This window comes from Podarcis filfolensis, assembly GCF_964270895.1.
Source record: "Podarcis filfolensis genome assembly, chromosome: 14".
Lineage (NCBI taxonomy): Eukaryota > Metazoa > Chordata > Lepidosauria > Squamata > Lacertidae > Podarcis > Podarcis filfolensis.
The window spans coordinates 42,415,826-42,429,339 of record NC_139616.1 but is presented as its reverse complement, the minus strand read 5'-3'; the positions used below and the strand labels follow the sequence as shown (position 1 = coordinate 42,429,339).

Sequence of the window (13,514 nt, the reverse complement as noted above, 5' to 3'; positions counted from 1 at the left end):
AGCATATTTTTAAAAGATAGGTAGAAAGATGACTATTTTACCAAATGCACACTGCTTGCTTTTGTGTTCAGTTTATCCCATGGAAATAAGGCTGTGCAAGGCAGATCTTATTTGTGTGACAATCTCAGGTATACAAAAATGCTGTCACTCAAGCAGAGTTAAGTGGTTGTGTAACGTTAATCACTTGTTGCAGCACAACAGAAGGTTTCGGCCTTGCTATCCCTGAATGAGGATACTTAATTGATTTAAATTGCTATGGTTGTTTTGAACAATAGACACTACGGGCTAATGCCTTATTTCCCCCCCCCCCCCCCCGCTGTGTTGTACTGGGAGATGCAACAACCTATCAGATTAGGCTAATTGTAGTAAATTTCTTTTTCTCTGTACCCTTGCACATTAGTTTAGTGAAAATGCAACTCTTGGATGAAATGAGATTGCAGTCCAACAGGGGCCGAGAATGATTTTCATTCCAGGGGCCACATTCCATCATGGGAAGCCTTTTGGGGGCCACTTGCAAGTGGTCGGTGGACCCTGAAGCAAAAGTGGGTTGAAAAATTATTAATATGTTTACATGATACTTTTCTGCCTGAAAGGGACTCAAGGTGACTTACAGCTAAAATAGAAACAGCAAAAAATATGGGGGGAGGGGGGACTCAGTTATTAAAAACAATTAAACTTCAATGGAATTAAAATGTGTGTGTGTGTGTGTGTGTACAGGTCATTACAATAAAAACAGACAGCACCAGCCCTTTCTGTACAGACAGTTCCCTAAAGAACTGTCCCTTCCAACTCTACTATGAACCTGCCAGTGGAAGGACAACAAGGAGGGAGCCAGTCTAATTTCTCTAGGAAGGGATTTCCAAAGTTTGGGAGCAGCCACCGGGAAGGCCCTTTCCTACATGCCTACCAAGTGTGCCTGTGAGGGTGGAGGGATCGAGAGAAAGCCATTGCCTGAAGTTCTTAAAGCCCAGGCAGGTTCATATGAGGGAATATGGTCTTTCAGAAAGCCTGGGCCTAAACCGCATAGGGATTTATAGGTGATAACTATCACTTTGAATTGTGCCTGGAAACAGACTGCTAACCCGTGGAGCTGTTGTAGCAAGCCATAACCAGCCCCCGGTCAACCATTGGGCTGCAGCTCTGTGAGCCAGTTGAAGTTTATGAGCACTTTTTTAATGCAGCCCCACACAGAGCATGTTTCAGTAATCTAAATGGGGTGTAACTAAGGCATGTGTCACCATCACCAAATCAGGTATCTCAAGGAACAGGCTTCTTTATGCAATAGGCTACATTCCAGGCATGTGGAAGCCAGAGGTTTTCGTGCGTAAACACACACGTGTACTTTTCCATTTGCCAGCCAGCCGGCAGGCGGCATTATCAAAGTTCAAGGACACTTTCCAACAAGGAAAAGCCCCTGATGTGGGTGCAGAGTAGTGCCAGTGAGAGGAATGGCCTGGGGAGGGGTGTATCCTAGGGGGAAGTCCCAAGGGCCAGATGGAAAGGCCTGGAGGGCCACATTTGCCCCCAGGTCTGAGGTTCCCCACCCTGTATATTTCTTCTAAGTGCATTAATACAGGATTTCACTGAGGATCTGCATCGTGGCCCAGGCTTCCTTCCTAGCTGACGTCTTGTGCCTTCTTTTTTTTGTTCTCGCAGGTGGATTGGAATTCTGGTTTTGTACTCCATCCACAAAGGGCAGTTTAACTGCGCCGGTGGAGCGTTGCTGCACAGTTACCTGCTGGTCCTCCTCATTCTCCTGGCAGCCATAATATGTGCTTTGTGTTCTATTTTGTATGTCAGCATGCAAGGTGAGTGGCATTCTGCATTGCAGAATTGTTCAGCCTGCATTGTTTAGCCTGTATGAAAAGCAAAGTGATGCCGGTCCAAACTGCTCTTAAACTGCCAATAAAGAGGCTTGGCATCCAGCATTAATACAGCAAAGGCGGCTGGGGAGGCCAAGTTGTTGTTTATTATTATTATTATTATTATTATTATTATTATTATTATTATCCTGAATTCCTTGGCTCCCGAACAATCGAAACCCAGAAGTGAGTGCTGCGGTTTTCAAACGATTTTCGGAAGCCGAATGTCCGACAGGGCCTCCGCTGCTTCCGATTGGCTGCCTTGGTTTCCGAACATTTTGGAAGTTGAACGGACTTCCAGAACAGATTCTGTTCAACTTCCAAGGTACGACTGTATGTCTCTTAGGTGGTGAGCTCACAGCAGGCAACTATTTTGTGGTGAGTGCATCGTGCAGCATCCAGCAAATGATAATTCTCGGTGTTCAGTTGAAATAATGGCAGCAATGTTTGGAGATTGGTTAGTAATAATTCTTTCCCCCCCGATTATTAAAACTCAGCCAGAGGAAAAATACTTCATTTTTAAAGCAGTTCAGGGATGATGCATTTTCCCTTCCTCCCATGGGAGACATGGCAGCACTCACCCTGTTACCTGCATTTAGATGTCAGGTTAAGACTTATTTTGTGCTTCAGGCCTTTGGAAATGGCCCAGTTAAGAGTGACATTCCCCCCCCCCCCCGCTCCTGGATTGCTGTTTTACAATGCACATTGGTTTTAGGGGATATTGCCGTATTACATTTTAATGAATTATTTGTGTGCTGCCCAAAGAGCTTTCAGGCTGAAGGGTAGGATATAAATGTAATCAATAATAACCTTTGAAGTTTGTGTTTTTTATTGGTAATAAAAGGTTGTAAGTTTTACTGTTTATTAAATGTGTGCTATTCAAAACATATTATGTATACATGTGTGTATGTCCCATTAGAGGTGTGTGTGTGTGTGTGTATCCCATATGTTTGTGTGTGTTGTATCCATTTGTGCAGCCGAATTTTGCCCACTTCACTCCCCTGCAGCCCTCCATATATCCTCAGAATCTGCTCTGGAGGGTTGAGGGTTCACAGGGAGAGGACAGAGCAGTCCCATTGGACACAGTCCATATAAAATCTATAGGAGCGTGTGTTCTGTATTGTACTCATTTTCATCAGGAATAATTTTATTATCGGCAGGCGGTAAAGGTATTTATTAAATTAATTAATTATTGCATATTGACTCTGTTATATGTGTTTCCCATCCCAAACGGTCAGGGTCAGTGCCGTGTGTTGTTATAAGCCGATCAATGGCTTCTCGCCACAATTACTTTGTTCCACCGCAATTTTTGGAGGTTGCCGGGAATCACGAATGCAGAGAGCGCTGTTGTGCTTCAGTCCTGCTTGTGGGTTTCCCAGAGGCATCTCCCTTGGGAGGTGGCAGACTGTCTTTCTTTGGGGTTTTTCAAGCATAGTTCGAATAGCCATCTGCCATGGATGGATTAGCTGAGATTCCTGCCTTGCAAGGGGTTGGACTAGATGAGCCTTAGGGGTCCCTTCCAACTCTACAGTTCTATGATTCCATGATCTGGTTGGCCACTGTGAAAACAGAATGCTGGACTAAATGGGCCATTGGCTTGGTCCATGGCTTCTTATGTTCATGCATCACCTTCTGGAATTGGACGCATCTTTGCATTGCAGGATTTATTCCCTTATCTACAGACGAAGCCTTAAATCTAGAATAACGTTGTGTTTAGTTTGTTAACTAGGACAGTGGACACCTAGGTTCTGCCTGGGTGAGGCGAGAGCAGCTGCAGCTCATCCTTGTTAACACGAAACCTTGGTTTGGCATTACGTGCGGGCACAGCCTTTGTGACTTTGGTGATACAAACTGAATGGGCTTGCTTTCTTGGAATTTGTACAGACATAGTTCACCCCATCATCATCAATTTTATTTATACCCCGCCCTCCCCAGCCAAGACCGGGCTCAGGGCGGCTAACAACCAATAATAAAAACAAGTTGATTGAAATACAACTTAAAAAACAGGATTAAAATACAACATTAAAACATTAAAATGCAGCCTCATCACAGGAGGAGAAAAGAAAAAAAGAAAGAAGGGGAAGGAATCAAATTGATTCCAAGCCAAAGGCCAGGCGGAACAACTCTGTCTTACAGGCCCTGCGGAAAGAAATCAGATCCTGCACTTTATGTATTGTGAATACTTTAAACAATACCTTCTAACTGGAGAGAGATCAAGATCCTTAGTTTTGTTTCATTCACACTCTTCGCTCTCTCTCTCTTAGATGAATGTTCAAAGACTGCTGCAAGACTTAGCCTGCAGCCCCGTGTCCACTTAACCTGGGAGCAAGCCCCCATTGAATTCTGTGGAGGCTATGTCTGAGTAGACATATTTAGGAGTGTTCCACTATGCTGCTCTGAAGTATTTATTAGGGCTAGCTTATGCTATCTGTTTGACATGCCCATATGTGAATATCTTCCCTTCATCCATATTAACACATTGCTTTATTGCTTGTGACGTAGTCATCTGCAAAGTTTGTCTTCCTGTTTTTTCCCCTTTTTCAGAGGTATGGGCAATGTTATGTACTGAAGTTCTCACCCTGGGCCAGCAGGGGGATACTGTAGATAGTTATGCAAATGAAGGATCGAAAGTGACATTCAGTGATTGGATAGTTTAGAAAGTTGTTACAGTAACGTGGTACTGGAGCTCTATATAAGCAGGCTGACTGAGCCCTTCAGTTCAGTTCTGTCCTGTCCTATGAATAAACAAGAGCTGTTTGAAGAATCGCTGTGTCGTCTGATATGTTCACCCACAACTTAACAGGCAACATGAACATTTAGGCCATGATTATGCTTGCAAAGCCCCTTTTGAAACCAGAGAAACCATTTCATGCTTCTTACTTCGACTGTACCTTTCAGGAACCATTTCCAACCCTGGGCCAAGAAAATCTCTTCCTAAATTGCTATATCTGCGCTTGGCCCTCTTCTTGCCAGAGCTGGTCTGGGCTGTTGTCGGAGCAATATGGGTGTCGGACCGCGGAGTGAATTGCGAAGGGGCTATGATAAGTGCCATATTTGGAACAGTCATTGCCAGGTAAGGATGTTCAGCTGCCTCCACCTAGGAGTGTCTGGGCTGGGTGTTAGCATACCTAAGCATCCTTGCCCAATCTGGCGGCTTCCACATACCATTGGGCTCCCAACTCTCAGGCACCCCAGCCAGCATGGCCGATGGTCAGGGATATTGAGAGTTATATTGTCGTTTATATTTATTAGATGCTTTCCTCACTAAAGTGACCCAAGACAACGTATACAGTTTAAGGTTGCAGGGAACCAGGCATAGGGCCTTCTCGGTAGTGGCGCCCACCCTGTGGAACGTCCTTCTGTCAGATGTCAAAGAAATAAACAACTATCTGACATCTGAAGGCAGCCCTGTTTAGGGAAGTTTTTTTATGTTTGATGTTTTATCGTATTTTTAATATTCTGTTGGGAGCCGCCCAGAGTGGCTGGGGAAACCCAGCCAGATGGATAGGGTGTGTGTGTGTGTGTGTGTGTGTGTGTGTGTGTGTGTGTAATAAATATTTTATTATTATTAACACTAAAACCAATTACAACAAACGATAGCTACGAATACCTAAAAAATTGTATCTCTACAAAGAGCAGACTGGTCTTACAGATCCTGCCCCACTAAAAGTGGCTGCAAGTACAGTGGTACCTCGGTTTACCAACTTAATCCGTTCCGGAAGTCCATTCTTAAACCAAAACCATTCTTAAACCAAGGCGCGCTTTCTCTAATTAGGCCTCCCGCCGCCGGTGCCCTTCCACCGTTCAGATTCCGTTCTTAGACTGAGGTAAAGTTCTCAAATCAAGACACTGTTTCTGGTTTTGCGGAGTTTGTAAACCAAATTGTTCTTAAACTGGACTGTTCTTAACCCAAGGTACCACTATACTTGAAAGTACTTAAGGACTAAAATCCTGGGGGAGAAGAAAGTTTTTGCTTGACGCCTAAAAATAAAGATGGTGCTTGGCAGGCCTCCCTGAAGAGAGCACACCACAAGCAGAAGAGCCACCATTTGCGGGGGGGGGGGGGACGGACCGCTCTTGTGTTGCCACACTCCTGTGGATGAGGCACACAGAGAAGAGCCCCAGGTTACAATCACAGGGTCTGGGTTGGTTCATTGGGGAGAGGTGGCCCATATACAGTGGTGCCTCGCAAGACGAAATTAATTCGTTCCGCAAGTTTTTTCTTCTTGCGAGTTTTTCGTCTTGCGAAGCACGGTTTCCCATAGGAATGCATTGAAAATCAATTAATGCGTTCCTATGGAGACCGCTTGCCAGGCTGGCGGTGCGGAGAAGGGCTTTTCTCCCCACCGCAAGCCTTCAGGACAGGTCCGGGAACAGAGGGGAAGGCGCGCAGCGCTTCTCCTCTGTTCCCGGGGCTTGCGGTGGGAGGAGGGTTTTTCCTCCCCACCGCCAACATTCAGAACAGCCTTCCGAAGGCTGGCGGTGGGGCGGAGAGACCTCCTCCCGCCGCCAGCCTTCCGAGCAGCCTTCCGAAGGCTGGCGGCGGGAGGAGGTCTCTCCGCCCCACCGCCAGCCTTCGGAGGAGGTCCGAGGATAGTGGGGAAGACGCGCTGCGCTTCCCCGCTGTCCTGGAGATTTCCCTATGGGCTTTCGTCTTGCGAAGGAAGCCCATAGGGAAATTCGTCTTGCGAAGCGCATCGAAAAACGGAAAACCCTTTCGTCTAGCGGGTTTTTCGTCTTGCGAGGCGTTCGTCTTGCGGGGTACCACTGTAGTTCAACAACATCTGGAGAACCCCAGAATAGGAAAGGCTGATGTACCGTATTTTTCCATCTATAAGATGCCCCCCATGTATAAGGCGCCCCCTATTTTGGGGGGCTCAGATTTAAGAAAATGGGGAGAGATGTATCCGTGTATAAGACGCCCCCTAATTTTTGACATTATTTTTTAGGGAGAGGGGAACTAGTCTTATACATGGAAAAATACGGTAATTGGATATTTCTGTTCAATTACATACAGTTCTTGGACGTGGATTATCTTGGGGCCTCTTCCATTGCCACTGGTTTGGGCAAAACAGTTGGAAGCAGGAGTTCCCCAGGGCTCATTTCTCAAAATGCATCTCCTGCGGATGCTTCTATCCACCACTAGCCTCTCCCAGTGCAAACATTGCGGTGGGTTTTCCCCGCTGTTTGTTGGAACTTGAAATTTCTTGGCGCAGTTCCTAGAACGTGTGGACTGAGCTGGCGTGTCGTGAACCGTCCTCGCCAGCCAGGGTTCGTGCAATTCTTCCCTTCTTCCTGGCAGCTGGATTATCATTGTTTTTACCGTGGCGGCCATCGTCATCGTCTTTGACCCGCTTGGCGGAAGGAAGACGGTGTACCTTCCCGATTGCGCCAATCGCGACCTGGAGAGCAGCCAGTCAGGCCAGCTGTTTTACAATGTTAAGAAGTCTGCGACCCGCGTCTGGGAAAAAAGAATCCGACTGATGTGCTGTTGCATCGTGCAAGATGACGACCACCGAGTCGCTTTTACAACCATTGCTGAGCTTTTCCGCACCTACTTCTCGGTAAGAAGGAAATGCTTGTTTTTCCTCATATATTTTTTTTCCAGAGAAAGGGGCCCAAGGTGGGCTTAGGGGTGATGGACATAGGGGTCATCTCTGATACTAGGCCAAGCCACATGAGCAGCCCTAATAATATCTGGGGAAAAGGGTAAAGAGTTTGCTCTTTGTTCGTAATGGTGATGTGTCTCTCATATATGTGCTTTTAAAAATAATTCGCTGTGTGTGACGTCAAGCATGTTGAAAAGGGACCAATCGCATGTCTTTCTTTTGCTCCTCAGTACCTTTTGCATGTGATACTGAGGTTCTCTGTATGGGCGACTCCTAATTTCTGTGGGGGTTTCGTTCCAAGGGACCGCATGTTTAAGTGAAATCAGATATATTTGAAACGCCTTTGGAAAAGCCTGCAAACACCCCATTCTGTCCCTTTTTGTGAGGTTTTTGGGTCACTTCTGGGCTCAGCGCATATGTGATTCTGCTCATATTGGATGTGCCTAATACAGTCGCTGCCTGTAAATGTTTTTGTTTTCTTCTGAACATATCTGTCACTTTCTCTCTGCAGGACACCGACTTGGTGCCAAGTGACGTTGCAGCAGGGCTGACTCTTCTCCACCAAGAGCAAGATAAAGTGGAAAATTGTCCTAAGGAGCCTGAAGAAATTATTACTCAGTCACCATTAACTCCTGCGGTAAGACAGCTGGATGTTTTGAACTCGTCGTCCGGGTTCAGATGCTGAATATATGCTTGGATCTTCTGTGGGAGGGAAACTCACCTCTGAGGGCCCTGTCTGGTGGGGCACCTCTTAAAATTCCCCACAATTGATATCACCATACCCATGTTCATCACCATAGCCACCTTCACTCTCTGTTCCTTCCCCAGGCCGACGATTTGGATGCAGAATTAGAAAATGCCGCTCACTACATGAAGTTTGCTGTGGCTACTTACGGTTGGGCCTACTACATAATGGCAAACCCTTTTACAGGCCTCTGTAAGCTTAAAGGAGACTGGTAGGTTGATGCACCGTCTAAAACAGGTTGGCAAATTTAATTCTTTAATATGGCATGTTAAGCGTGAGTATTAAATGTGGTGGCTCATCGTATAAGAAAGTTGCTGTTTGCAGTGTAGCATTTGAGGAGGCTCCACTCTGGGGGTTAACTTGTTAGCATGTCAAAATATGATTGTTGTTTTTCAAAGAATTGCTAGCTTTTTATATAGGTTCAAAAAGCTTGGAAACAGAGACTGGGTGGTGTAAACTGAGCTGTATAACTGGGCCGTTTAAAAAATAAAATTAATCTTCATAATGTAGGGGCGGGGAACCTGATGCTCAGGGGCCAAATGTGGCCCCCAGGCCTCTCTGTATGGCCCTTACGTCTTTCCCCAGGCCGCAACCCTCACTGGCTCTCCTTGGCAACTCACATGTTTTTACCTGTCTGGGAATGTGTGCTTGAACTATGACAATGCCTCTTGCTTGCCTGGGTGGGGGACTGAGTCACAGGAGTGGACATAAGAAAATCCCCGGTAGATCAGATGAAAATCCCATCTAGTCATAGATAGAATCATAGAGTTGGAAGGGACCCTGAGGGTCATCTAGTCCAACCCCCTGCAGTGCAGGAACATGCAGCTGTCCCTTACGGGGATCGAACCTGCAACCTTGGCATTATCAGTACCACACTCTAATCAGTGGAGCTACCCCAACATTTTGTCCCCACATTGGCCACAATTCGGACATGTGTGCAACAGCACTCTTCGCACTTGTGATTCCCAGAAACTGATATTCAGAGACGTGTTGCCCCTGGTTGCGGAGTTTTTCTGCTTTCCCTTTTATCCTCCCTGCCCTCTGTTATCCTTGCACCATCCCTGTGAGGTCGGTCGGTCGGAGACAGTGAGCAACTGGCGCAAGGTCACCTAGCTGGCTTTGTGACTGAGGGGGGATTTGAACCCTGCTCTCCCAGGTCCTTGTGGGTTGCTCCAACCTGGGCTTGCCAGTGTGGCATCCTCATGAGATTCAGAATCCCATAAACCCCAGTCAGCTTGTCCGGTAGCCTTATATGATGGGAGTCAAAGTCCACCAACATCTGGAGGGATGTAGGCTCCTCATTCTGCATTAGGGATGAGAACCCAGAGATTGATTGATAGGTGAGGGCAGTCCCTCTTACAACTGGGTCTGGATGATATTTTAACTTGATTTCCTATGCTTCTGTTATGCAATTTAAGAATTTGTAATGCAACCTATGCTTGCTTTACTCGATAGCAAGGACCACTGAGTTGAGTAGCACTTACTCCCCATTTCCCTTTATGACTCGCAACACAAGGAGAGCCAGTATGGTGTAGTGGTTAGAGTGCTGGACTCGGACCAGGGTTTGAATCCTCACTCAGTCATGATGCGCACTGGGTGACCTTGGGCCAGTCACTGTCTCTCAGCCAAACCTACCTCGCAGGGTTGTTGTGAGGGTGGGAATAAATGGAGAGGAGATGTACAGTATGCATGCCACCTTGAACTCCTTGGAGGAAATAGGTAAAGGTAAAGGGACCCCTGACCATTAGGTCCAGTCGTGGCCGACTCTGGAGTTGCGGCGCTCATCTTGCTTTATTGGCTTCCGGGTCATGTGCCCAGCATGACTAAGCCGCTTCTGGCGAACCAGAGCAGCGCATGGAAATACCGTTTACCTTCCTGCTAGAGCGGTACCTATTTATCTACTTGCACACTGATGTGCTTTCGAACTGCTAGGTTGGCAGGAGCAGGGACTGAGCAACGGGAGCTCACCCCATCCCAGGGATTCGAACTGCTGACCTTCTGATCGGCAAGTCCTAGGCTCTGTGGTTTAACCCACAGCGCCACCCGCGTCCCTTGGAGGAAATAGTGGGATATAAATTCATTAAATAAATGAAATAAACAAAACTGATGTGCTCGCAGTCTTCAAAAGAAGCCTTGTGAGAGACTTCTTTTACTTGGGAAGTGTAGCCGATTTGAATTTTGCATGTCTCATTATTTCTTCTTCTGTCTTCAATTTATGAAGTTGTAGAAGCAGCCCAACAGAGACCGATATAATCGGCAGCGATCGTCTTAACATGAATTTTGGAGCGATCTTAAAAATCACAGGACTTCAGTACAGAGATTTCATTCACATCAGCTTCCACAATAAAGTAAGCTGTTGGAACAAAAATAAACCAAGTTGGTTCTTAGTAGTTTCTTGATTATTTTTAAAGTCTGGAAATGAAAAGGGGCTTTCCACTCAGGCTGTTGATGTCAGTGGTTAGGGACCCAACCAGGATGGCTGAAACATAGTTTGAAACAGAAAACAGTCTTTAATAGACAGCAAGCCTATTCGACAAGGTTGGGGCAATTACAGCAAGAACGCTCCCTGCTTTAACATGGTGACGAAGGAAAGGAGTTCTTTCAAAGCACAAAGGGTGGCATCCAGTGCACTTGTTCCACTAGCACAAGGTTTTCCACTTGTGCAACAGAACTCTCTCTCCTCCCCCCCTGTACCCTGTGCCTTCCCCAAAACTTCTCTGAGGGAACCCCCAGAAAATATTTAGGGGGCACCTAGGGGAGAGGATGGGGAGGGGAAGTTCCGTTGCACAGCCCAAAGTCCTTGCACTGACGGGACGAGTTTGTTGAATGAGCGGCAGGTTTAACAGGTATCACTGTACATAAAAACAGTGCTTTTTCTGGGGGGACGCAGGGGGACGCATACCCCTAAACATTTTGTGAATCTTTGTACTTTTGTCCATTTACTGTACAGCCATACCCTGGTTTTCGAACAGCTTAATTCTCGAACATTTTGGCTCCCAAATGGCGCAAACCCGGAAGTGAGTGTTCCGGTTTGCAAACTATTTTTGGAAGCCGAATGTCCGACGGGGCTTCCGATTGGCTGCAGGAGCTTCCAGCAGCCAATCGGAAGCTGCGCTTTGGTTTTTGAACATTTTGGAAGTCGAATGGACGTCCGGAACGGATTCTGTTTGACTTCCAAGGTACGACTGTATTTGAACTATAAAATGGTGGTTTTCTTGAGTAAAAATGAGAGTACCCCTAAACATTTTTAGAGAAAAAAAGCACTGCATAAAAATATGCTTGGCCTGTGGAACCCGCTACCACATGACAGTTCAACAGCCACTGCCATAGCAGACTTTTTTAAAAGGATACATAACTCTGTAGAGGCTGGATCCATCAGCAGTTACCAGGAGGAGCCAATGAAGCAGGAATTGCATGGAAACCATCTCTCAAGGATGGTGTAGCTGCATCCTTCATTGAGCAAGCAGGGGGTCAGACTGGTGTGACTGGTTTCCATGCAATTCCCACCTCGTTGGCTCCTCATCCCCCAGGCAGTCCTCATCATCTATCAGTCAGAGAGATCCTCACAAAGGGACGGCCCTCTCCCTGCTTGACAAGCCTTCCAGAGGCATTTGGATGACGCAGTGGCTGAGCTAAGCGGACCACTGGCATGACCCAGTGTGGAAGATCTCATGCTCCCATGCCCGCCCTTGTGTTTTTTAGATTTATGAGATCCCGTTCTATATTGCACTGGATCACAAAAAAGAGGCCGTCGTCGTCGCTGTGAGAGGAACCCTGTCATTTGAGGTAATGTCTATTTCATAAAATTGAAAAATTGGGAGCACAGCTTACATTGCTTTTTGTTTTCTATGGCTTGACATGGATTATCACTGGCGAGTTGTTACAGAAATATTAGTTCTTGGGGTCAACAAACATTATTTGGGGATTCTAGCTGGGACTTTTAACATCTAGGGCAGAGGTGAGCAATGTTGTGCCCTCCTGGTGTTAACTGGATTTCAGCCTCCCGTCAGTCCCAGGCAGGAATTATGACAGTTGTCATCCAGCAACATCTGGAGGGACAAAGCTGCTGCTCTAGTATGAATGGGAAGCTTATACAGGAATAACTTGTCTGTACATCATGTAAATGTGTGGTGCATCCCTGTATATTCTGTTGTAATCACCACCGGTTGCATTTTCAGTGGACTTCAAAATAATTTGGACACCTTTGTGTACATGATGAACTGGCAGCATATATGCAAAACCCTGTAGTGCCAGATGTAGTACTTGGCATGAGGATCCTCTTCTTATTTATTTATTTAAAAAAGCAAATTTTAAAAATTAAGTATCTTAAGAAATACTACGCAACAAATCAAATGTATCAGTTATATGCAGCAATACTGCTATGTCTTTCCACTTCATATATCTCAGAAGTCTAATCTCATTACTTCTTTTGCTGAGAAGTATATTCCAAAAAATAAAATAAAATAAAATAAAAATCACAGACTGATTTTAGCTATGATACCTTATTTGGGCTATCTCTTTCCTTTGCTTGCTATATTATTATAAACAGTGCCCTCCATAGCCCATATAATCAGCCAAGCATTTTTTAAATATAGTTTTATTTTTTTAAAAAAAAAATTGTTACAAAAGCATGTGCTTTGTCTCTTTCAGCCAAGCATATTTGTTTTGCTTTTTTAAAATAATTTTTGAGTTATATTGCAAATACATACAAATCAAAACTTTGAAACGTGAAAAGAAGAAAAAAGATTTTAAAAGGTTACAAAGAACAAAAAAAAGAAAGAAGAAAAGAAAGAAGAAAAGCAGAAATCTAAATAAATTACATAAACTAATACAATTAAATCTTAATGAAGATAAGAAAAAATCATAGATAGAACAGCGTTAATTCATTCATTATTAAAGTAAGACTTTGCAAACCAAATACATACACTTTAAACAGTTACCTCTTACATATCGTCTGTTTTCCTAAGAAGCTAACACTTCTTAGGTATTTCATTTTTCATATTCTTTTGTTCTGCTAAGCCAAGCCAAGCATATTTGATTCCTCCACTGTCTTGGTCAGTTTCTGTGAAGCCAAAATGAGTGATGATCAGGGGTGGCCAACGTGGTGCCCTCCAGATGCCGTTGGACTACAATTCCCATCAGCCCCAACCAAGCACGGTCAATAGTCAGGGATGATGGGAATTGTAGTCCGCAGCATCTGGCGGTCACAATGCTGGCAGCCCACGCTCTAGATGTTAACGTGCCTTCCAGAATATCTTGAGTATAAAACCTCTGCCATCCGATGTCCAGTGGTGTCAA

At 45.3% G+C, this 13,514-nt stretch overlaps 1 protein-coding gene and 1 long non-coding RNA gene across 4 annotated transcripts in view; one reads left to right on the top strand and one right to left on the bottom strand.

Moving 5' to 3' along the window:
• DAGLB (diacylglycerol lipase beta) overlaps nucleotides 1-13,514 on the top strand; it is a 30,904-nt gene that overhangs the window by 10,031 nt on the left and 7,359 nt on the right. For all 3 annotated transcript variants that reach the window (XM_083585702.1, XM_083585701.1, XM_083585703.1), the window contains exons 3-9: nucleotides 1,657-1,808; nucleotides 4,761-4,935; nucleotides 7,165-7,426; nucleotides 7,983-8,108; nucleotides 8,300-8,427; nucleotides 10,438-10,564; nucleotides 11,919-12,002. In XM_083585702.1, coding sequence (XP_083441828.1) covers nucleotides 1,657-1,808; nucleotides 4,761-4,935; nucleotides 7,165-7,426; nucleotides 7,983-8,108; nucleotides 8,300-8,427; nucleotides 10,438-10,564; nucleotides 11,919-12,002 — 1,054 coding nt within the window. The remainder of the gene's footprint in view (nucleotides 1-1,656; nucleotides 1,809-4,760; nucleotides 4,936-7,164; nucleotides 7,427-7,982; nucleotides 8,109-8,299; nucleotides 8,428-10,437; nucleotides 10,565-11,918; nucleotides 12,003-13,514) is intronic.
• Nucleotides 1-13,514, bottom strand: part of LOC310749313 — a 174,098-nt gene that overhangs the window by 154,303 nt on the left and 6,281 nt on the right. The window lies entirely within an intron of this gene.